The following is a 26,561-nucleotide window of genomic DNA, read 5'->3' as shown; positions in this document are numbered from 1 at the left end:
TTTCCAGGGCCACTTTAAATTCATAGTCTGGCAAAAACCAGCATTTATATTGCTCTATATGCTATAAAAAACAGTGGAGTGAAAATATGAAATAAAAAAGGAAAGATGAGCTAATAATATTTATTTCAATATCACATAATTTAATACTGAAACAATAAACATATGTAGAAACTAGACAGTGTCAGCTTCCACATATAGCACACTGCAGTTTCATTTATACAAGCCCCTCCTCCTCCTCCTCCCAGGGAATTACAGTTCTTGAGTTGAGGGAAATTTTTCTTGTATTAAATTTCTTTAAATCAGGAATTTGTGATAGCTTAATTTTATGTAGCCAACATGTTAATGTGTAATAAGAATACTAATGACTAAAAGCCTTAACTGCCTGTGTGCAAAGGGCAGCTGCTGCCTCCTCCCCCTCTCATGTGTTCAGTCCTCAAAGACAAAGACTGGAGCAGTGATCTGCGGCTTTCTCAGCGTTCTCACCCTTCCCTGAATACTACAACGCTGCAAAATGCCCGAAATGTTGATGGAAGTAGAGGAGGTAAGCTGCATGGCAGATTTTATTGTGGTGACTATAAATGAAAGTGTGGATGGGGCACCGGGTGACTACATCCTGTAGTTATAGAGCAGACTCGTCCTGTACATACATAGGTTACTCGATGAGTCTAGCCACTTCAGGGTGATGTGTTACACAATGTGTGCATACAAATGCTGTACCCACAGAAAATATACCGTATACAGTGTACTGATCACTGGATTATACTACTTTGTACAGTAGGTTTTCTCTGAACAGCCCTGTTAACCGTGTGGTGACAGCGTCGCTATGGCTCAGTCTATAGCCCCAAATACCCTTAGTATTTAGGACATTGTGCCTGACATTTAGCAAGGAGTGATTGTAAATATGTGTAATATAGGATAAAAAATGTCTTCTAGTATTTGGTGCACAACATTATGTATAGTCTCTATGATCCACTTCCTGAAACTTAAAATAAAAAGAGACTTGGGTAATACAATCCAATATACTGTACTGTCTGCTCCAATTCGTATATAGGTTTTCACTTTGCTAGAACACTTGCTGTCAGAAGGAAGAAACTATAATTAGTACATAGCCTCCTCATGAAAAAAGCCCCAAAAAACAACACAAACCCAGTACCACCTAAATACAGGCAGTCCCCGGGTTACGTACCAGATAGGTCACTACTTTTGTTTTTCTTTCACGCCATTCAACTTCATTGGCCAAACAAGCCCTTTAATGGTATTATTTCTTATCTGTCTACCAGTTCATGTCAGGTAACTCCAAGCTACACCCAAATCTAAATAAGGATTAGATATCCAGGATTAAATATTAAATGACACCATTTTTCATCCAAATACTTTACCAAGCAGAAAGGTGTCATTTTTGACGATGTAATAAAGAAAGAGAGAAAACTATATACAGTACTTTACACAGCACAATAATCACACCCACCATCCCCACTGCAGAATAGTATTATTTTTATTCCGCATATGTAATTCATAAATAAACTTCCCATATGATAGTCATATAGGCCTTTAGAATCATACTAGCAAAGGGTTAAAAAAAAAACTGTATTGTCACCGTGGCCCTAGGAAATTCATAGGTGACAATGTGAGGGACTGGTATCCTCCATGCAGGTGTCTGCAGGAGCTGGAATCACAGACGTATCGGAGGATTTTCCTCTAAAGCATATTCCTATATCCCATATAAACCTATTGCAGTAAGAGGATTTTAGAAAGCCGTGCTTTCAGGGAATAAAATCCCATGACATGATCAACCCCTTAAAGACTTGGTCACCTTGCACCTTCCTGAAACGGCTTCTAACATGTGTCAGTTTAGGTGGTAACTAGTTTGGAATGCTAGAACTTATCCAGGTTACTCTGAGAGGTTTTTTTTTTTCGTGACACAGTGTAATTCTTGTTAGCTGAGAAATTTAGGCAATATGTATTTATTTATGAAAAAAATGAAATTTGACAAAAATGTTGAAAAAATGATAATTACTGTATATTCTTAAATTTTTCTTTTACTTTTGGAAAGTTCGTCATATCAAAATAACTTGATAAATAACACTTTCCATATACAGGCGGTCCCCTACTTAAGGACACTCGACTTACAGACAACCCTTAGTTAAAGACGCACCCCCCTCACCACTGTGACCTCTGGTGAAGCTCTACTTTAGTTCCAGACTGCAATGATCAGATAGATGTAAGGTGTCTGTTATGAAGCTTTATTGATAATCATTGGTCCAATTACAGAAAAAAAAATTAGAAACTCCAATTGTCACTGGGGCAAAAAAAATTTGTCTGGATCTACAATTATATACAGTTTTGACTAACAAACAAATTCCACTTAAGAACAAACCTATGGAATTGATCTTGTATGTAACCCGGGGACTGCCTGTATCTGCTTTAACTTGCCAGCCAGCCCCATGTAGTATATAGCCAGCCCCCAGTTTGCCCAGCACAAAAAATGAAAAATAAACTGAATACTCGCCTTTAGTAAGAATCAGATGATCAGCAATGTACGAACAATATCTCCTAGTGGTAACAATATTTAGAGAAAGTCTTATCATTAGCACACAAAACTAGAAAGAGATAAATTAAAGGGGGGGGGGGACTAATAAAGGAATGTACCATAGGTGATCGCAAAGGCTATTAGAGCCATTTAGTGAGGAGACCAGGAGTTAAAGGGATATTTCCATTACAGCAAATTAAGGTTAATATTTCTATGATAAAGTTATACACTTTTCCAATATACTTACTGTATCAATTCCTCACGGTTTTCTAGATCTCTGCTTGCTGTCATTCTATAGAAAGCTTATCTGTTTACTTCCAGTGGATAGAAATCTGACCCTGGTCACACAGGTGCACAGCTCGTTTTATCACAGAGTTATCAGAGCTGTGTGATATATAACGAGCAGTGCACCTGTGCGACCATGGTCAGATTTCTGTCCACTGAAAGTAAACATAGAAGCTTTCTACAGAAGGACAGCAAGCAGAGATCTAGAAAACTGTAAGGAATTGATAAAGAAAGTATATTGGAAAATTGTATAACTTTATAATACAAAAATAACATAAATTTGTTGTAATGGGAATACGCATTTAATGATTAAGGGTTGGACTAGGACAGTGGTGGCGAACCTATGGCACGGGTGCCAGAGGTGGCACTCTGAGCCCTTTCTGTGGGCACTCAGGCCATTGTCCAAGGACAGAGTTCACCAAACACTGAATCTTCAACTTAAGAGATGCTGCTCTCAGCGCTATTGTAAAGCGACACTTTATTGGCTGTTTGGAACTGCAGGGAAAGTAAAAAGGTGTTGACAGAACTGCATTATCTTTGGAGATCGTCCTACTGGACCCACCCTTCTTCCTGTACATAGAGGCCCTGGAGAGCAGCTACAATGATAGTTTGAATTTGCCCTCCTTCTGTCAACTGTATTGGTGGCCTCAGGTGGCCGATACAATAGAAAGATGTGGAAGAGCAGGTAGCAGTAAGTTACTGTATAAAATTCCATGCTGGCACTTCACGGTAAAGAAGTGGATTATGGATGTAGTTTGGGCACTCGGTCTGTAAAAGGTTCGCCATCACTGGACTAGGACAAATATCTTCTACATGTAGGACTAATGAAACATTGATACCATGGGGACCATGCCTCTGTGTTTTTAGGGTGATTTCTATTCTCAAATGAGCATAACTCCTCTAACCTATCAATTATGACCCAGTGCCCAATGGTTGGGGAGAGTTGTTGGGCGCCAATAAAAGGAAAGTAGACTTTCTGCTGTTGCCATAGTGGCCTGTTCGGGAATTTTGGGTGTGACAAAGGGAAAATATGCAAGAAAAAAAGTTTAGGATTTATCCTGGGAGAAGCGTTTCAGAGGGCCTATGTGAGTCCAGTACGGCTTAATTTTGCTGCCTGCATTTCCACCAGATGTGTAAATATATGTAGCTATATCTATCTATCATTGACTACATATGTCAGGATTCATGTTGTGAAGCACATAGGGGGTTTTGTACCATCCAGCAGTTAGGCACCTTTCACACTTGCATTTTTTACATGCGCGTTCTGTGTGTGGTTTTGACAAGCAAAACTTGTATTGTACTCTGACCCGCTGTAATCAATGTTTTTTTCAGACTTACATTTATTTTTACGCACACATGCACGTTTTTTTTTTAACGCACATAGAAATCTCCGCATGCTCTACTTTTGCAAGTCAGGTGCCTGAAAAATGCACCATACAAGTCTACGGAGACACATGCAAGGGCAATGCGTTTTTCACTGAAACATATTGAAAATGAGTCTCAGAACAAACTCTGATGAAAAATGTCATCGCACCCTGATCAGACTTGGCCTGCGATCTGCAACGCAAGTGTGAAAAGGGCCTAAGTTTATAAGAAGATTCCTATAAAGTCATACATCTGGATGGACCGCTGGCCTTGTAAATCCACCCAATCTCTTTCAAAGAAAGTTTAAGCTCTTATTCTTTCTCCCAGCATGTATGGAAGCAGAGTGAGGGGGATCTGTATTTGACAATTTTCTATATAATTTGGACAATTTTAACGGAATTTTGACGGAAATTATGAAGAGGTAGAGTGGCCAGAAATGAATGCACAATGTAAAATGTTTGTGGAGTGCAGATGGGTATAAGGTGGTGGAATATATGCAGGAAAAACAACTAATATTACTCTGGAGTTGAATGGTATATTATGAAGCACTCTTTCATGCAGAGGACAATTTTTTTTTAGGGCAGGTGTCACGATGGTTAATAGTGTCCTTACACCCCTTTTGTTACAGACCCTGAATGGGGGGTTAATGGGGCGTGGTGCTTCTCGATTTCTAAAAATGAGGGCCTTGATCCCCATCTCCTGAAAATAAGGGAAAGATGTGGTGTGACCGGCACATTGATATAGCACCTAAGAGTTGTACAGCGGCATCTGTATAATGTGCAAGGCCAACGTTTTATGCCATATGTTTTCTGTATGGAATTATACGGCTTCAGCACCTGAAAGATCGACCCCACAAACTTGTTGTGTGCCAGAATGCAGTCTGGCCTGGATGCAGGGGTGAGAGCGCTTAGTAAGGTTAATTGTGCCTGTTCTTGATGACAGGTTCCCTTTATGGATGAGCTAGTAGACTCTCTTTAGGACATCTTTGGGTCCATATATTCTGTTATGTAGTCAGTTATCTGCTTGGATTGTAGAGATGATAATATTGTCACTTATTACAGGGACAAATATATGTAGAAACTTTAGAGCATCTGTGCTTTTAACCTGTGCATTGTCACAACCACTCAGCTCGGAAGAAAACATCTGATGAGATTACCTGTTTACCCAATATTCCTCAAGGGAAACCTTAAAGCTTCTCTCTTTATCTTAATACTTCTTGGTGCCCATCTCCTACAATAAGAGACAAACTACTTTATCTACAGACAGCTCATTCTTTCAGCTAATGGGAATAAAATTGTACAATTACCTTACCATTGCTTGCACCAACCAGAAGGCGGGCATAATCCAATTGTACCTACCTCCTGTATATAATCCAGCTCTCTGCCCACCTTCCTCAATGACTGCTCACTTCTCCATAGAGAAAGAATTGCTGCTCCCGAGATGTTGATGTTCTGTGGTCTCTGCCCTCAGTTCTTTAGCATCAAGCAAGAGGTAGGAGGTTTCTCTGCTATGTAGTTCTATCTGACATGTATATTATATGTCACCTTTGGATTATGTAACGATATTAGACCATATATAACTACGTGAGTTTATTATTTTTGATAATTAGAAGTTATTGCAGTCATTTTAGGTGTTTATGCAATTTAGTAAAAACCCAAAATATGCAAAATACCTTTATACTTCAGTCTGTTCTGACTCCTGAGCGAAGCAATTTAGGCTGAGGTTCTCCGACAGCTACGATAATGTTATTTATTCCAACAATTCACTATTCAGAATTGTATTCGGAATAATAAAACAAGGATAGACCTTTATTAACCAGTTCATGACAAGGGCTCTGGTGCTTTACACATTGTCCTCTATGTGCAACATTGTTTCTATTATTTTTACCGTTCAACTATTAGCAGTTTTGGGTTTCTATCCCCCCCATACCACACATTATACACCGCTCTATACCACACATTATACAGCGCTCTATCCCCCCTATACCACACATTATACACTGCTCTATCCCCCCTATACCGCACATTATACACCGCTCTATCCCCCCTATACCGCACATTATACACCGCTCTATCCCCCTATACCGCACATTATACACCGCTCTATCCCCCCTATACCACACATTATACACCTCTCTATCCCCCCCCTATACCACACATTATACACAGCTCTATCCCCCCTATATCACACATTATACACTCCTCTATCCCCCCTATACCACACATTATACACTGCTCTATCCCCCCTATACCGCACATTATACACCGCTCTATCCCCCCTATACCGCACATTATACACCGCTCTATCCCCCTATACCGCACATTATACACCGCTCTATCCCCCCTATACCACACATTATACACCGCTCTATCCCCCCCTATACCACACATTATACACCGCTCTATCCCCCCTATACCACACATTATACACCGCTCTATCCCCCCTATACCACACATTATACACCGCTCTATCCCCCCTATACCACACATTATACACAGCTCTATCCCCCCTATACCACACATTATACACCGCTCTATCCCCCCTATACCACACATTATACAGCGCTCTATCCCCCCCTATACCACACATTATACAGCGCTCTATCCCCCCTATACCACACATTATACAGCGCTCTATCCCCCCCTATACCACACATTATACACCGCTCTATCCCCCCTATACCACACATTATACAGCGCTCTATCCCCCCTATACCACACATTATACAGCGCTCTATCCCCCCTATACCACACATTATACAGCGCTCTATCCCCCCTATACCACACATTATACAGCGCTCTATCCCCCCTATACCACACATTATACAGCGCTCTATCCCCCCTATACCACACATTATACAGCGCTCTATCCCCCCCTATACCACACATTATACAGCGCTCTATCCCCCCCTATACCACACATTATACAGCGCTCTATCCTCCCTATACCACACATTATACAGCGCTCTATCCCCCCTATACCGCACATTATTCACCGCTCTATCCCCCCTATACCGCACATTATACACCGCTCTATCCCCCCTATACCGCACATTATACACCGCTCTATCCCCCCTATACCACACATAATACACTGCTCTATCCCCCCTATACCACACATAATACACTGCTCTATCCCCCCTATACCACACATTATACACTGCTCTATCCCCCCTATACCGCACATTATACAGCGCTCTATCCCCCCTATACCGCACATTATACAGCGCTCTATCCCCCCCTATACCACACATTATACAGCGCTCTATCCCCCCCTATACCACACATTATACACCGCTCTATCCCCCCTATACCACACATAATACACCGCTCTATCCCCCCTATACCACACATTATACACCGCTCTATCCCCCCTATACCACACATAATACACCGCTCTATCCCCCCTATACCACACATAATACACCGCTCTATCCCCCCTATACCGCACATTATACAGCGCTCTATCCCCCCTATACCACACATAATACACCGCTCTATCCCCCCTATACCACACATAATACACCGCTCTATCCCCCCTATACCGCACATTATACAGCGCTCTATCCCCCCCTATACCACACATTATACACCGCTCTATCCCCCCTATACCACACATAATACACCGCTCTATCCCCCCTATACCACACATAATACACCGCTCTATCCCCCCATACCACACATTATACACCGCTCTATCCCCCCTATACCACACATTATACAGCGCTCTATCCCCCCTATACCGCACATTATACACCGCTCTATCCCCCCATACCACACATTATACACCGCTCTATCCCCCCTATACCACACATTATACAGCGCTCTATCCCCCCTATACCGCACATTATACACCGCTCTATCCCCCCTATACACCGCTCTATCCTCCCTATACCACACATTATACACCGCTCTATCCTCCCTATACCGCACATTATACAGCGCTCTATCCTCCCTATACCACACATTATACACCGCTCTATCCCCCCTATACCACACATTATACACCGCTCTATCCCCCCTATACCACACATTATACAGCGCTCTATCCTCCCTATACCACACATTATACAGCGCTCTATCCCCCCTATACCGCACATTATACACCGCTCTATCCTCCCTATACCACACATTATACACCGCTTTATCCTCCCTATACCACACATTATACAGCGCTCTATCCCCCCCTATACCACACATTATACAGCGCTCTATCCCCCCTATACCGCACATTATACACCGCTCTATCCCCCCTATACACCGCTCTATCCTCCCTATACCACACATTATACACCGCTCTATCCTCCCTATACCGCACATTATACAGCGCTCTATCCTCCCTATACCACACATTATACACCGCTCTATCCCCCCTATACCACACATTATACACCGCTCTATCCCCCCCTATACCACACATTATACAGCGCTCTATCCTCCCTATACCACACATTATACAGCGCTCTATCCCCCCCTATACCACACATTATACAGCGCTCTATCCCCCCTATACCGCACATTATACACTGCTCTATCCCCCCTATACCGCACATTATACACAGCTCTATCCCCCCTATACCACACATTATACACCGCTCTATCCCCCCTATACCACACATTATACACCGCTCTATCCCCCCTATACCACACATTATACACCGCTCTATCCCCCCTATACCACACATTATACACCGCTCTATCACTATATTTCTCCCGCTGTATACAATGTATTGCATTGGCTGCACACGATCCAGGACTCGGCACCACGTGACTTCATGTGTCACATGACCCGTGTATACGTCAGAAGCTCCGCACTGAGCAGCCTCTACCCTCCAGCAGTAAGTGTAAGCAGTGGGTGTGAGGAGTGGACCGTGTATTGCTATGGAGGGGAGAGAGCCCGAATATAAGATCCGGTTCTGGCCCGGCTGCGTGGAGTTGGTGCAGGTAAGGAAGGTGCAGCACCCCCAGACCTCGCCCCGGGTCCCTGCCATGTAGTGCGATGCGGATCATACTATGTACAGGGGGAGGGGAGCACGCATAGGAGAGCTGCAGTAGCCCTGTGCTGCCACCTGTGCAGAGGCTGCAGTCACCCCCGCGGGCTGGGAAATGGATGTGACCGGAGCAGTGCAGGATCTTATGCCCTGGTTCACACTGCACAGGATGCGTTATGTATGTATTACAGGCAGCATGCACTTGGGCCACCTTTGGATGAGGACATCTATGTATGGCAGCTGTAATGCAGACATGTCTGGCATCCTGAACTTTATGTCTGGCGGTGAAATGTCAGGGTTGTGCAATAGATGGAGAAGATTCTGTAACATAAACATCTTCAGAAGACACAGCTATATATAGAGTGATACACAGCCGCGTATATAGAGTGATACACAGCCGCGTATATAGAGTGATACACAGCCGCGTATATAGAGTGATACACAGCCGCGTATATAGAGTGATACACAGCCGCGTATATAGAGTGATACACAGCCGCGTATATAGAGTGATACACAGCCGCGTATATAGAGTGATACACAGCCGCGTATATAGAGTGATACACAGCCGCGTATATAGAGTGATACACAGCCGCGTATATAGAGTGATACACAGCCGCGTATATAGAGTGATACACAGCCGTGAAAACCTGGGGGGCTAGGTGTCTGTGGAGGGGGGGGGGGGGGGAAGCAGTTTTATAGCACATAGGGGGCAGTATTATAGTAGTTATATTCTTGTACACGGGGGGCAGTATTATAGTAGTTATATTCTTGTACACATTGGGGGCAGTATTATAGTAGATATAGTCTTGTACACATGGGGGGCAGTATTATAGTAGATATAGTCTTGTACACACGGGGGGCAGTATTATAGTAGATATAGTCTTGTACACACGGGGGGCAGTATTATAGTAGATATAGTCTTGTACACACGGGGGGCAGTATTATAGTAGATATAGTCTTGTACACATGGGGGGCAGTATTATAGTAGATATAGTCTTGTACACACGGGGGGCAGTATTATAGTAGATATAGTCTTGTACACACGGGGGGCAGTATTATAGTAGATATAGTCTTGTACACACGGGGGGCAGTATTATAGTAGATATAGTCTTGTACACACGGGGGGCAGTATTATAGTAGATATAGTCTTGTACACACGGGGGGCAGTATTATAGTAGATATAGTCTTGTACACACGGGGGGCAGTATTATAGTAGATATAGTCTTGTACACACGGGGGGCAGTATTATAGTAGATATAGTCTTGTACACACGGGGGGCAGTATTATAGTAGATATAGTCTTGTACACACGGGGGGCAGTATTATAGTAGATATAGTCTTGTACACATGGGGGGCAGTATTATAGTAGATATAGTCTTGTACACATGGGGGGCAGTATTATAGTAGATATAGTCTTGTACACATGGGGGGCAGTATTATAGTAGATATATTTAGTACTAGGGTCTCAGATCACGTGCATGCAGCCAGTTATTCACAGTTACTTGTTGCCATGGGTTCAGACAATTTTCACCATCATTATAGTATTGTCTGTGCGCTGTATTGTAGTCTGCTCTGAGGTCTTAGTTACCTATTATAAAAATTCAGCAATTTTTGGTGCATCTAGTGTTTTGGTTAATAGTGCGCTCCCCTGAAGGTTAGCGGTATGACAATGCAGCCCTTAGGCCAAAAATTGTTGTGCACCCCTGCTCTATAGCCGTCCGCACACCAGTGTGTTAATGGCTTCCGTTAGTGTCCGTTTACACCACTTCTGTTAGATTTCCGCTATTCACACTTGAAATTAGCTATTGTTTCCGTATCACCTGAAAGCCTTTAGAAGTCCATTAGACTTCCGTTATTATTGTTTTATTGTCGGAAGATAATAACAGAGATCATAGCGCAGGTTTGATGTTGGCCTTACCAGTTGAGAATAATTATTTTATTTTCCCACATTTCCTAATTTGATATCCTGGAACACTCAGGCCGAATGCCACATGCAAACATAGACATTTCAGGGAAGTGGAAATTTTACATATGTCATTCAACCCGAATGCAATATTTAAAAGGAGATACAGCAGAAACTTGACATTCACTGATGAATCTGGTGTTACATTAATAAACATACAGTGAACTGTTCAGTGAATCATCCCAGTATCTACGTCCATATGAGATCACCTCAGGGAAAAGCCATCCTAAACCACAGACCTGTCTGTTCACATTACTCCAAGCATTGTAAAGGTCAGCAGACACAAAGGGTTAAGATAACAAGAAGTATTCCTGAAATTTTTATTCATAAAACAAGGATGAAAATCAAGGGAGTATATTCAACCTTGAGATTTTTCAACCTCCTCAGAAGAATTCACCATTATCTTGAGCTCATCTTGAGGAGGTCCTTGGGAACTTACTAGTGTGTGAATATTTCATATTTTGTTGTAATATATTCTAGATCAGACGTAGTATAAATATGAGATAAGTATTCAGTTGTTATAGTTACCCACTGTTTTGTCTTTTAGGAGGATGATGTTGTTCCCAATGGAAGAGTCCTGATTACTGGAGCCACCGGTCTCCTCGGGCGAGCTGTGTACAAGGAGTTCAAGGACAATAACTGGCATGTCTTGGGCACCAGTTATAGCAGGTTGCGACCTCGCCTTGAGATTCTTAATCTGCTGGACTCATCTGCTGTGAACGGATTGGTCCAGGACTTTAAGGTGAAGTATTTAATAAGAAAGGAAGATATAACACTCCATGTAGGCTTACATTTCTTAGGAGGTATATATTATAGTATTGGAAGATTGATTTGAAAAATCTCTTGTCTGTTTATTTAATCGAAAAGGTAAATCTATGATAAAAAAAATTGTAGCAGATTACAGCTTAAAGCGTAACTGTAAAGTTCTAATGATTTTGCCAAATTATTATAGGTAAAGTTGGCGGAGACTAATGTATCTGCCTATGCCCTCAAGCGAGGCCAGTTAGCTTGCCCACAGATCCCAAGATGCCTTGTGTTCTCTCTCAGGGCGCGTTTACACAATGCGTTGCATCGCGTTTTTTTATGCGGTTTTGACTCATTTCAAAGGCTTTAACCTTGATCACATGACAAGGTTACATTGCGTTTCCACTGCATCTGCTAAAATGCAATGTAACCTCAGCATGTGATCAAAGCTGAAGCCTTCGGAATGAGCCAAAAACGTGACGCCACGCATGGTGTAAAAGTGCATTCATAGTAATTCAGCATTAAATCCATTAGTTTCCCACAAGTAAATCCAGTGAACACTGCACAGTGCATATACAGAATGTATTTGGTGACAGCCTGGCATCTCTCATCACATGGAAGAAGAGGGAACATGTAATAAGTGAAATAAATCATAAGTAAACCAGTTTCATGAAGTCTATGCCTGTGTTGTGTGAGCACTAGGGGTTAATAGCTTATCTGCACAGAGCTGATACTGTCGATGAAGGGTGGGGGAAGGGAGCAGCATGAGTAGAGACACAGAAAAAGTGCTGTATAATCACAGACTGGGATAGAGGGACTAACAGGGGAGATCTTGTACCTCACATCTGTATCCACAGTCTTGAACACATCCAGCTCTGTTACATACACAGAGAGAGCTCTGTCACATGACCTCATCCTCTGTGAGCACGGAGCAGTAGCCCCTCCCCTACCATAAAAACCCTACGATATCCAGATCTACAAACTCCAGGGCTTGTCAGCACAAGCTGAAGAAGCAGCTACTGCAGCACCTAGGTAATCTGAGGGGGATAGCAAGGATATAGGTAACAAAGATAATAGGCAAAGTAGTTTTACATCCAAAGAGCTATTGATCTGTGGAACAAAAACAAAAACTTTACAGTTACTCTTTAAGGCAATTGGGTCTTGTGTTTTTGGAATGAGCAAGTTCAGACCGAGAAACTCCTTCTGAGGGCTGGCAGGATTTCCCATACTGAGCCTCATATCGCTGGACTAAACTCAGCATGTCATTTCTTTGTTATTGTCACAACAGAGACTGCTGGAATCAGAGGGGTGCCCAGCGGGTTGAACCCCTTAGATCTAATATTGATGACCTGTCCTACGGATAGCTTATCAATAGAGGTGAGTGGACCCGAACTTTAGGTTCAGCAACCTCTGTTTGGCACTCATCGCTACTAGTTAACATCATAAGCCTATTGACCGCTGGGTGATGCTACTCTCTTTGTAAATGGGATGTGACCGAACTGTGATCTTTGAATGGGTCATGTCAAACACCCAGCTGTCAATTAATTCATATATTTTTGGAAAGAATTTAGGAACAACGCGAGATCCAGTTGAAATGTATCATGTGTAAGTCTTTTTAATTCTCTGTAAGAGGAGGCTCTGCAATATAGTCAGGAAATGGTTCATGAAAAACAGGTTTGCTAATAATGTGACAATGGCCGAGGGCATCCATTTCACATGGTATATCTGTTTAGCTGTATCCTGGAAAGTATATTTTTACTGTCTCTAAATTGTACGCTTCTTTTTTCAGCCACATGTGATTGTTCATTGTGCTGCTGAAAGGAGACCCGATATTGTTGAGAATCAACCAGATTCTGCTGCAATGCTAAACGTGGGGGCATCTGAAAATTTAGCTAAAGTAGCAGGTAAAATGTTGCTCCAATCCTAACATGTTATGTATTGTTTCTCAATTATGTGTTATGTAATGTTACACATTAGTTTCTATGTTAAAATATAATGCTATTGTAGTATCAGAGTGAAAGGATGCTTTTTATAGGAAAACTTTACAATAAGAAGGGGCTCCGGTAGTCTGTTGGGCCATCTCTAGCCTGGGTGCAGAGACATTTATGGTAAACCATTATCCTGCCAAAAAATGCATGAGAAACTTGTGTCTGCCTTGAGCTGTATAAACACGATGGGTGGCTGGCATTGATCCTTGCACAAAGCAATTTTATTGTATTTTTTCCACAGTACACCACAAAAAAAAAAAGAGAACTGTAAACTCGCATAAGGTTTGTGGGCAAATCACTAAATTATACTTTTCTACTAGAAACATGGAGTGCACCACTTTAAAGGGGTTTTTGGAGATTATGTATGGCAGGAGATATTTTAATGAATTACACATATTAAAGAGTAACTGTAAAGGTTTTATTTTTTCACAGATCAATAACTCTTGGGATGTAAAACAGCTTTGAAATCTTTGTTACCTATATTCAGTAGTTTATTTGCTATAGCCCTCAGATTACATCATTGCTGCAATAGCTGATTCCTCTCCCTCTGCTGATAAGCCCTGGAGTCTGTACTTTGTTTATAGTTTATTAGTTGGTTTTATGGGAGGAGAGGAGCGCCTGCTCGCAGAGAAGGAGGTCATGTGACAGAGCTCTGGATGTGTTCCAAGACTGTGAATACAGATTCTCCTGTACAGAATAGTGAGGTACAGGATCTCCCCTGTTCCCTATCAGTCCATCCATCCAATCTGTGATTTTACAGAACTTTCTCCGTCTTGATGCCCATACCAGGAGTGGAGTGGAGTGGAAATGGAGGAGGAGCAGCTCTTCTTAATGATAAGTCCTCTCCCTTTATCTCTTTATAAACTACATCTGAACGTGTGGCTACACCCTCAGTGCAAACACAGCGCAAGCTATAGGCTTCATGTACTAATGATTTCAACCACTTATTACATATTCCCTGCTCCTCCATGTGATGGATTGGATTTAATGCTAAATTAAAGGACACAAGGCATCATGGGATCTGTAGGCAAGCTAACTGGCCTCAGTTTGAGGGCATAGACAGACAGACAGACATTCGTCTCCTCCCACTTCAGCTCTGGTAAAAAAGATTTTTGTCAGAACAGAAAATGCCATAACTTCGGAAAGAAAAGGATGAGCAGCACAAGGTAGGCATCATTCTGTTTGTTTTCAAAGGGGGGAACACGTATAATAATTTGGTAAATCATTATAACTTTACAGTTATACTGTAAACAACTATTTTTCACACTCCTTTTTTCCGTGGTGATGGACGGTACTGGTGGCTTCTGTTTTCTCTGTATACAGAGTGATTGTGTCATGCTGACAGTTCGTGCACCGCTACTGCTGGAGATTCAGGCAGCAGCGGTACATACTGTCATTGCCTCATCACTCCCAGCCTCTTTATGCAAACAAAAGTAGCCTGTAACATCCGTCGCCACAGGAAAACAGCGGTGCGCATAGAGGTTAGTATGTATATATGTTTATATTTTAAAATACCCCCAGCCATATATGATCTCAGACAACTCCTTTAATGTGGTGCACTGCATGTTTGTCGTGGCAAATTATAATGATTTGCCTAAAAACCTTATGTGAATTTAGGAATTTACATTTTTTTTAGACTTTCCTATTGAGAGGGTGTGGCTTAATGGAAACGGGGGTGAGTTGTGCCAAAAATAGCCTCCAAGTGGCATAGATACAAGAAATGATGGTGCTCGAGAAGGGTACTACTTCTTTTTCTTATTATTCAACAATAACTCAGCACTCCAGTTATTTGAAAAAGCATATTTTTTTATTTTCAGACATATCAGATAGCAATCCACATTCATATTTCATTCTCCTAGAACAGTGATGGCTAACCTTTTAGCGGCCGAGTGCCCAAACTGCAACCCAAAACCCCCCTTATTTTTCGTGAGGTGCCAACCAAAAATGAAAGCAGTAAGTTATTGCTCCCCGTTTTTTTTTAAAAACTTTTGGTCATATTGGCCTCCTTAGGACAAGATGGAAAATTTGCATCATTTTATCTTCTTTCCAGTGTCCCTCTGTACACAGAGAATCGTAGGGCAGCAGAAGGTCCTCCAAAGATAATTCGGCCCTGTCTACTCATTCTCCCTCTTCCTACAGTCCCAAGTAGGGAAGCAAGTATCACTTTAAAATATGAATGAAAGCAGCCTCTTTTAAGTTGCTTGGAACTGCAGGAAGATTCTTTGAGTCCTGGTGTGCTGGGGCGATGGCCGGGTGCCCACAGAAAGGGCTCCGAGTGCCGCTTCTGGCAATCGTGCCATAGGTTCGCCACCACTGTCCTAGACCTTCATGAAATATGGATTGCTGAAGGGTAAAATGTAGAAGAATGCGTTACAGGATAAGCCAACCATGCCATGTTACTGGAGTGTAACTGTCCGAAAAGTGTTGTATTCCCTGGTGGGGTGTACACCGCAGACCCCACCAACACTGCCACATTCTTCTCTTACCTTTTAACCTTCAGCAATCCATATGTGATGAAGGACTATTGGACCGAAACATTAAAAATGTGGATTGCAATCCAGATATATAAAGGTCATGACTCAGCCTTGTCCAGTCCGGCAGGAAGTGTTCTTCTGGAGTATGCAGTGGCTTGAAAAGATGAACCCAGTGGGCAAGGGATTACCCAGGTGGGCTCCGAAATCAATGGGTATCTCTATGGCACTGGCAGATCACCATAATCTAGACCAGATGAAGCGCCCATTTGATATGTGCGAAACGTGTTGTCTACTATAATATGTTTTTAGATCACTTTTATTTTTAAATTTTTATACTTTGGTTGTTTTTAGTCGTCTTTAGACATTAAGCCAATGTTGTAGTTTCTGATTAGGGTCACCTGCCAGCGCCATATATATGTATATATTTTTTTTAGCCAAATATATCACCTAGAGTGAGCCACTCTGTTTAATTTAAGTCGTACATGGTCTACATTTTTAGACCATATTGATAAATCTGCCCCAAATTCTAATACTCTTTCAGTTTATGGAAGGGTGGATAAAGAGTTCAGCAGTTCTTACTTTACCATCTAATTTTTATTCTATTGTCTTGTGTCCAAAGCTGCAGTTGGAGCATTCCTCATCTATATCAGCTCGGATTATGTATTTGATGGAACCAACCCTCCTTACAAAACAGACTCTGTGCCCAATCCCTTGAATCTGTATGGGAAAACCAAGCTAGAAGGAGAACGAGTAGTTCTGCAGAATAATGATGGTAAGGAAAGGTATTCTGGCCAAACCTTATGCTATAATGTCTATTAAGCGATGTTGACTAGTTTTCTTGTGTAACTTTAATGGAAGGTGCTGCAGTGCTGAGAGTTCCCGTTCTGTATGGAGACGTGGAGAAGATAGAGGAGAGTGCAGTCACTATTATGTTTGACAAGGTGCAACACAGTAACAAATCGGCCAACATGGACCACTGGCAGCAGAGGTTTCCCACATATGTGAAGGACGTGGCTAGCGTGTGCCTACAGATGGCAGAGAAAAAACTTCAGGTACTGCAGGACACCTTACCATGTATGCAAGTTACAGATATAACTTTTTTTTTTTTTTTGGTTGCATGACACTGAAAGGCCACTTTGTATATACACAGTGAGGAAAAAAGTACCACCAATTGTGCAAGTTCTCCCACTTAAAGATGAGAGGCCTGTAATTGACTTCATAGGCCAAATCCAGAAAATCACAATTTATTTGAAAATTATGGCAGAAAAGAAGTATTTGGTCAGTAACAATAGTTCATCTTAATACTTTGTCTACAAAGGATATATAACAATGACAGAGGTCAAACATTTTCTGTAAGTCTTGGCAAGGTTGGCACACACTGTAGATGGTACGTTCCTCCGTGCATATCTCCTCTAGTGCAGTGAAGGTTTGGGTCTGTCACTGGGCAACATGGAAGGTTTTCTGACTGGTTGGAGATTGGTTAGGCCACTCCAGGACCTCGATATGCTTCTTGCGCTCCTTTGTTGCCCTGGTGGTGTGCTTGGGATCCTTGTCATGCTGAAAGACCGAGCCCGGTTTAATCTTTAATGCCCCTGCTGATGTTTGCACTCAAAATCTCACAATACATGGCACCTTCATGTACACAGATCAGTCTTCCTGGTCTCTTTGCAGAGAAATAACCCCTCGTCATGATGTTGCCCCCCCCCCCCCCCATGCTACACAGTATTTTTGGTGTTCTTTGGATGCAACACCAGACCATATAACATTGTCCCAATACTCTTCTGGAACATCCAAATGCTCTAGCAAACTTCAAACTGGTTCGGATATGTACTGGCTTAATCAGGGGCACACGTCTGGCACTGCAGGATCTGAGTCGGCTTAGTGTGTTACTGACGGTAACCTTTGTTACGTTGGGCCCAGCTTTCTCCAGGTAATTCACTAGGTCCCCCCTGTGGTTCTTTGATCACTGTTCTTGTGATAATTTTGACCCCCACAGGGTGAGATCGTGCGTGGAGGCCCTGATCGAGGGTGATTATCAGTGATCTTGTATGTCTTCTGTTATTATTGCTCCTCAGTTGATTTCTTTAAATCAAGCATCACGCTTATTGGAGATTCAGTCTTCCGAGCCTGGTGCATGTGTTCAGTTTTGTTTCTGGTATCCTAATACACATGTGTGAGAAACTGACATCAGCTGCACAAGTACCTGACATGCTCTGCTATAACATGGCTGCATTCTGGAGCAGTTGTATCTCACAGGCTGCATGGAGCATGGCCGCCAGCACCTAGAAGCACATAGAGGAGCCAGCACAAGGAGTGTCACATCGTTATGCAGGCTGGCAGTCATGTGTATTGGAGCATATCATACACACATGCTGCAGGGGGCGTGGCCACCAGGAAAACATAGAGGAGCCAGCACCAGGAGTGTCACATCATTATGCAGGCTGGCAGTCATGTGTATTGGAGCATATCATACACACATGCTGCAGGGGGCGTGGCCACCAGGAAAACATAGAGGAGCCAGCACCAGGAGTGTCACATCATTATACAGGCTGTCAGTCAAGCACTGGGGGAGGGGGGTGTTGTGGCTGTTTTTCCCACTCATTAATTAAGCTGGGCAGCTGAATATGATAATGATTCATTGGACATCTCTCAGGTCAGTTGCATACAGCTTTAGTACCTGATTGTTTATGTTTACAGGCATGTAGAGGGACAATGAAGGGATATGGACAATACTTTCTGATGGCAAATTATGAAAATATACTTAGTTTTGAGGGTTAATTTTCCAGATGGTTACTCTTTAAAAATCAGTGTGATTTTCTGATTTGTTTTCACATTTTGTCTCTCATGTTTAAGGTCTCCCTATGACAGTGATGGCAAACCTTTTAGAGACAGAGTGCCCAAACTACAACCAAAACCCACTTATTTCTCTCAAAGTGCCAGCAAAGCAATTTAAGTAGTAATTTATTGCTACATGTTCTACCACAACTTTCACTCCTATTGGCCTCTTGAGGATAACAATACAGTTGATCGAAGAAGGGCAAATTTGGACTAAAAGATTAGCTTCTCTCCAGGGTCCCCCTGTGCAGAAAAAGACAAGGGGCTAGCAGGAACTCCAAAGATAGTCTGCCCCCTTCCATATGCTTTCCTTCTTCCTGCAATCACTAGCAACCAAAATAGCTGGATGTGCTGGATCGATGGCTTGGGTGCCCACAGAGAGGGCTCAGAGTGCCACCTCTAGCACTCATGCCATAGGTTCACCACCACTGCCCTATGATGTCAATAACAGGCCTCTCATCTTTTTATGTGTGAGAACTTGCACAATTGGTGGCTAAATACTTTTTCTTTTCCCCACTGTACATTCACCCGTTCAGTTAAACACAATTTCTCAAAGTCGCATTATAGAAATAGGCTCTGATTCCAGGTTTCCTAATCTACCGTACTCTTCACCCACTAAAGAACGCAAAATAGGGATGTCTGAATTAATTCTCCTCCCCGCAGATACCGAAAACAAGGGGTCCCAGGTACCGACGGACCCCTCGTTGTTCCATGGAAGTAATGGTGCACATCTAGGAATAAGACTTTTTATGTAGTATATATGTAGTATAAACGCTTAATACATCCTTTATTGAAGTGAAACCCTCCCCAGTCTGATCCCTGACCGAGTCATTTAATCAGGAAACTAAATTACCAGTGCACAATGCATTTCAAGTATTGCCTGAAGCAAGTTTTCCCAATCACTTGTGTGACGTGCACTTTGCAGGAAGATACATTAGTACTCATCTGTTAGTAGAGGCTTACATTGCAGTTTATTTTATTTATAGATGTATATCCTAAAAAAATGTCTTTAAAGGGAACCTGTCAGCAGAAATTGGCCTAAAGAATCACTACCAGCATGTTGTCAATTAGATTAAAACCATTTCATAACCCAACATGGTGGCATCACCCAGAACAGCTTTGAAAAGATATGTAAATTGGTTGATGTATAAAGTCACACGGGCGGAGAGCTCCGAGCTCTCAACACCCTGTTTGTAGTGATATACATCATTCACCAGCCTACAGGACAGCCTATTACTTCTGGGTGCATGTGTGTTAATAATACTGAATGAGACATACATAAGTGTCCTTAATTTTTTTTTTTTTTCGTATGATGCCACCACGCTGGTATGTTATAAACATGTTCTGGAAAGTGATGACATGTTTGATAAGATCCTGGTAGTGGTTTATTAGGTCATTTTCTACTGATAGGTTCCATTTAAACCTTTCCACAGATGTGTCTATGTAAATGAAATCTCTTATCATTGATGTGTGCTGTTGCTTTTAGGCAGCAGCATGACGGCTCCACTGTATCATCATCACTGGCTCTAAAGTATTTTATATTGTGTTAGGCTAGAGATAAGAGATACAGATGAGACTGCACTATGTCATAGGCTTGTATCACATATTGTGGACTGTTCTCGGAATAGACAAATCAATATCATCCCATTTTATGGGAACTGCAGTGTATATTCAAGAACAGAACAAGTTGTGTTTTCCTGGAGTTATAATGCACCTTACGCAACAATGGTAGCATCACTATGATTGTCTGTTTATTTCACCCCCACAGTTTTAAAGGAAATCTACCATTTGATTTTCATGCATTATGAACCAAACGTACCTTGAGAATGTTGTAGCTACACTGATGCAGAAACATATCTTGTTTAATCCCTGAGTTGAGTGGTTTTGCTAAAAAAAAAAAATAATAATAAATTTCCGGACATTATGAAAGATGCATTGCATGCAGACTGCCGTTCATAAACACATTACATGGAGCTTCCTGAACTGTCCAGACAGGACTAATCAATCTGAGCTAGATGACTCATACACAGCATGGTACATCGATTTGATTACTTCTGCCTGTCAGGCACAACACATTCTCTGGAGCAATGCATACTTAAAGAGGACCTGTCACGCGGAAATTCGGCACTTGGAGCTGCTTACTAAAGTTAAGTGAGTTATGTACAGTACTCTCAAAGCGGTCCAGCGTATTCATGAGAGGGCGGTCCGAGGCGCTGCCTCCTCCCCGCAGCGCCCCGCTCACTCCATAGGTGTCATGCGGCAGTCGCCGCCCCAAATCCTGCCCACAACCCCGACCCCTCATGAATATGCCAGGCTGCTTTGAGAGCGGACCGGCGTTAGTACTATACATCGCAGCGGTGTTAGATAGCGGTATCGGAGGTTTCGGATAACGCTATCATTGTAACACTGCTACATTAGTTTTAGCACTAGGAGCTGCTTACTTTAGTTACAGGTCCTCTTTAATGTAAGAGGAGAAGTGCTGGAGCCAGGCACAGAAGCAACAGAGCCTCATCATAATTTTATAATTGTTTTTTCAGCAAAACCACTCAACTCAGTGATAAAACAAGATATGTTTCTGCATCAGTGTAGCTACAGCATTCTCAAGGTATGTTTGGTAGGTTTCCTTTAAAGCTGTGTAGCTGGAGGTACCTTTTATGTTCCCTGAAATATCTGATTTTACTGGTCACCCATTCTTTGGTAAACTCACAGGTCAGGCACTTATCCAAAAACTGTAGGTACTGAACAAATGAAAGTTTCTTGCACTCGGACAAACTGATCAAACGTAGACCAAAAGCTCAGTCTCGACATAGAAGTCATTACAAATCTTTATTAGTTCATTCAAAAAGGCTTAAAGAGGACCTGTTACCCTTAAAAAATGCACTAGCAGCTGCTTACTAAAGTAAGTAGCTCCTAGCGCTCACCCCTTGTTGGCAGTGTTATAGGGAGGCACAGTGGCTGAGTGGGTAGCATTTCTGCCTTGCAGACCTGGGGTCCAGGGTTCTAATCCCACCCAGGTCAACATCTGCAAAGAGTTTGTATGTTCTCTCCGTATTTGCGTGGGTTTCCTCCCACACTCCAAAACACACTGTTAGGTTGTTCAGATGGTGAGTCCCATTGAGGCAGGGACCAGTTTGCCATGCTTTGTGCAGCGCTATATAAATATAGAATTATTATTATTAAACTGCTAGCTTTGTTCGAAACCAAAATAAAGCTAGCAAACACTGCAAACGCCATAACCTCAGAAACGAGTTTACATCGGTCCAGCGTATTCATGAGCGGGCGGTCCAAGGAGCTGCTTCTTCCCTGGGCCGCCCCTCCCGCGCCATAGGACTTCATGTGGCAGTCACCGCCTCCTGGTACCACCCCCTCATGAATGAGGGTTCCGATAAAGCTAGCAGTTGAACACTGCTAAAAAACGGGTAGCGCTAGGAGCTGCTTACTTTAGTAAGTAGCTCCTAGTGCGTTTTTTAGGGTGACAGGTCCTTTTCAAAAATGTAGCAAATGGTGACAGTGTGTCATAATTAATATTAAAAACATTGCCATTAGGATGGTAAAATATTGTATAGTCTAATATGCTGTAACATATGCTGCCGACATCACACCGAAATAGACCCCTGTAAGAATGTTAAATTTACCGAAACACATATCTATATTTTCAAAAGTTTCTAAAGTTCATCAGATTTTAGTGGTAAAAAACCCCCCTAATAACGGACACTAGGCTGACGTCCTGTTCTATAGGCGGTAGTGATCTCATTATCCACATGGGCAGGATAATAATACATTCCTACCATTGACAATACGTTATTTAACCCTCTTCCCAAACTATTGTATTTCTCCCCATGCTAAACGTCATAATAGTGTGCACAAAATGCTTTCAGAAAAAAATGTTGATAAAATGTCTGGTTATCTGCTTTTAGTGAGGAAAAATGTAAATAATGGAACAAGTATTAGAATAACAATGACAAACTCTGATACCTTATTCCAATGCAAGTGCCATCATGTGGAAGCACGCCAGATGTGTAAGAGAAAGGCTAGTGAGGTGGGGATTATAGTTATATGTGCCTTCTGAAGAGTCATCGCTGTGTTTTCTATCATTTCCAGGATCCTTCACTGAAGGGAATTTTCCATTGGTCTGGAAATGAACAGATGACAAAATATGAGATTGCTTGCGCCATGGCAGATGCGTTCAACCTTCCCTGCAGCCACTTAAGACCAGTAAGTAACGGAAGAGGAGCATATAGCCACACCATTTTTCCATCCCACTGTTTTTTGAAAAAAAAAATGGGTAAAAGCTAATTTCAGTTAATTTCAGTGGACAGATGACAATGGGGCAGCCATCCAGAATTTAAGTACCATCGACTCCAGTCCTGTGCTGGAGTCCATTGTAGCGAGGCCTGTAGAGAAAGTGCTGTGCGTCAAAAAAAATATAGCGCCTAGTCTTATTACCATGAAGGAATGTCACTTTTCATCAGAAAGGTGAATAAAAATGGTCTAAAATCCTCAATAAATGTGGTCCCCATATATATATGAACCCCCTCCCTAAAATATACATTGATTGTGACCCTTTTTAACAGTCAAAAGCTGCACAGTTCCCCTATTGCGCACCCAAAACCAAAATAAAAAAATATTACCCACTTTTCTACTCTGGTGACATTAATCCTCCCACCATTCAGTTGGATGTTGTATAGTACATTTTGGGTCTTTCTAGGTCAGTGATGGCAAACCTTTTGGAGATGGAGTGCCCAAACTACAACTAAAATCCACTGTGAAGTGCCATTTACTGTGAAGTGCCAACATGGAATTTGGCAGTAACTTATCGCTACCTGTTCTTCCACATCTTTCAATTGTATCGACCCCCTGAGGTCACCAATACAGTTGAAAGAAGGAGAGCAAATCAGACTCTCATAGTAGCTTCTCACCAGGGTCTCTCTGTAGAGAAAGAATGGAAGGGTCTCACAGGATGACCTCCAAAGATAATGTAGTCCTGTCAACACCTCACTTTTCCCGCAGTTCCAAAGAAATGTCGCTTAAGTTGCCTAGGACTACAGGAAGATTTGGTGAACTCTGTCCTGGGGCGATGGTCTGAGTGCCCACAGAAATGGCTCCGAGTACCACCTCTGGCACCCGTGCCATAGGTTCGCCACCACTGTTCTAGGCCCCTTTCTCAGCATCGTCCAAAGTAATTTTAATATAAGAGATCTGGTATCATTGCCTTTGGTGGATATTTATATATAGTATATAAAGGTGATGATGGGATTTCCTTGCATTTGTTTAGATCACAGATGAACCTGTTGGAGCTACTCCTCGTCCTTGGAATCCACAGCTTGACTGCTCCAGACTGGAGGCACTTGGCATCGGGCAGCGGACACCCTTCAGAGCCGGCATCAGGGAATCCCTTTGGCCATTTTTAGTGGAAAAGAAATGGCAACAAACAATCTTTCATTAGGTTTTTATTGTTTTTTTTTCTCCTGTAGGTGAAAATAATATTTCTAATTTTTCTTGAAGAAATTTAGTTTTGTATTAGTGTTGTTAAAATCTATCTATATATATATATATATATATGAGCATTGAAAAACAAATGTTCACTGCTGGTTTCTATGTTGTTTTTGCATACTGTTAACACTTGAAGTTGATTATTTCATCCTAGGTCCACAGTTAATCAGAATAATTCTTGTGACTACTTGTCCTCTCCCTCAGGCAGATGCTCCTCTCTATATGCTGTAAATCGCCATTCGATACTCCAAGGCCTCAGCATTGCAGGTATAGCCTTAGTGTCATCTAGTCAGTGGATTATGATTGAGTCATCCCGGATACAACTTTTATTTACCGAATAACTGATGCCATGCTAAAATATATACACACCATATACATGTCGCATGCTCTGCCCACTCAGGATTACATAGCAATTTCTTAGAATTGTTACCAAGAAAATGGTCGATCTTTGAAATGCAAATCATTGTATTCCCCTTGATAACAATTCTGAAGTATCTTTTCTTTTATCTCTTAAAAAAACGGTTATTTCGGGGTACATCCCTACACAAGCTGACATTGTCTGTGTAGGCCCAAACCCAGGTTAATGCAGATACTGGGTACAAGAAGAAAAGATGCTTCAGAATGATTTTATCAGGAGTACAAGTGATTACAGGTCATGAAGACTTGTCAGGAGAGCTTCCATTTCATCTTTCAATGTATTGTTTGTGTTTGGTGAGTAAAAAAAAAAATTAATCACGACAATAGGAAGGAAAACGGTACAGTTCAGGAAGTGGACAAACAGATTTGATGCACCCGATGCATTGGCTATTTGTACCAGCCTCATCCCAGCTTAGCGGAATACTTACTGCGAGCACTTCTGCTGAGCTGAGTTCAAATTTGGTCCCTAAGTGGCCCTAAGACTAGCAACACGTGGCTGTGGTCTGTCTGTGGAAAACTGACCGTCCTCTGGCTGGATTACATGGACCGACCACAATGTCAAGGACTGAACTTCATGTCTCATAGTGATATATGGTGCAAAGTGTCCTTTATTCACGGTTTCATGATCATAGTTTGTAGCTCTGTTTTGTGAGAAAGTTGGGATTCCCTACATTGTCAAACTGTGGTCCGTCTGTAAAATCCGACCAGTGCACATCATCTGCCACCAACCTAACTCCAATGACCGAAAAATCTATCGAGGGAATTCATTATTGCTCCTGCTTCCGAAAATGACAGACTTGCTTCAAAAAATAATAGTCTAAATAATCTTCCGACAAATTTGTAAAGGCTTTTAGACCAACTTTGTTGGCTGGTTTCAGGACCTCATGAAAGAGGGAATAGTTTTGAAGAAGGTGGGTGTGGACATTTGCAAATTGGTCCATGCGCCAAAATGTGTCACACAGTTTAGACCAGCTAAAAACTGTTCTAAAAGTAGAAATTGTCAGTCTTGTACTTTGAGAGATTATTATCACAATGATGAATTGGGTGCAGCACAAGTCTCTTGGGGACCAGCTCTGCACGCTCCGGCCTGAGACACATTAATGAATCTCCCCCTATCTGTCGGTCATATGACAAGGACAGATTTTTTGTCACTGATAATAAGCAATGAGGATCACTTACATCTGCTGCAATTAGTATTCATCTATACAGATTGAGGTATAATTATTATTTTTCTTTCTTATTTGATTGAAAAGGAATGCATTACAGTTACAGATCTGTCAACCTCATGTTTCTGATGGCATAGATTGTGTGTAACACACTTGTATCTATAGCATATACTACACATGCTTTTTGAGATTATTGGCAAGTAGCCTCATTTCAGGTTTAGACAATTGTTCTTCCTTTATTCTGACCGTGTTCAGCACTTGTATGTTGATGTGCTTGGTTGAGTACAAAATAAAATGCAATATATTTCTAAA

General features: G+C 42.0%; 1 protein-coding gene across 2 annotated transcripts; it reads left to right on the top strand.

Moving 5' to 3' along the window:
* The first annotated feature begins 383 nt into the window (after positions 1-383).
* On the top strand, positions 384-26,561 carry MAT2B (methionine adenosyltransferase 2 non-catalytic beta subunit). 2 transcript variants are annotated; one of them, XM_072145959.1, is made up of 7 exons: positions 384-541; positions 11,680-11,874; positions 13,666-13,780; positions 16,958-17,110; positions 17,197-17,390; positions 23,275-23,388; positions 24,449-26,561. In XM_072145959.1, the coding sequence occupies exons 1-7, from the start codon at positions 512-514 to the stop codon at positions 24,617-24,619; spliced, it is 972 nt and encodes a 323-aa protein (XP_072002060.1). In that variant the 5' UTR covers positions 384-511; the 3' UTR covers positions 24,620-26,561. The 2 variants fall into 2 exon arrangements, with proteins under 2 accessions (XP_072002060.1, XP_072002059.1); XM_072145958.1 differs by lacking the exon at positions 384-541 and adding an exon at positions 8,962-9,123.

The sequence above is a fragment of the Engystomops pustulosus genome, chromosome 4 (assembly GCF_040894005.1).
Source record: "Engystomops pustulosus chromosome 4, aEngPut4.maternal, whole genome shotgun sequence".
Taxonomy (NCBI): domain Eukaryota; kingdom Metazoa; phylum Chordata; class Amphibia; order Anura; family Leptodactylidae; genus Engystomops; species Engystomops pustulosus.
This window is presented reverse-complemented; position numbering and strand designations above follow the sequence as displayed.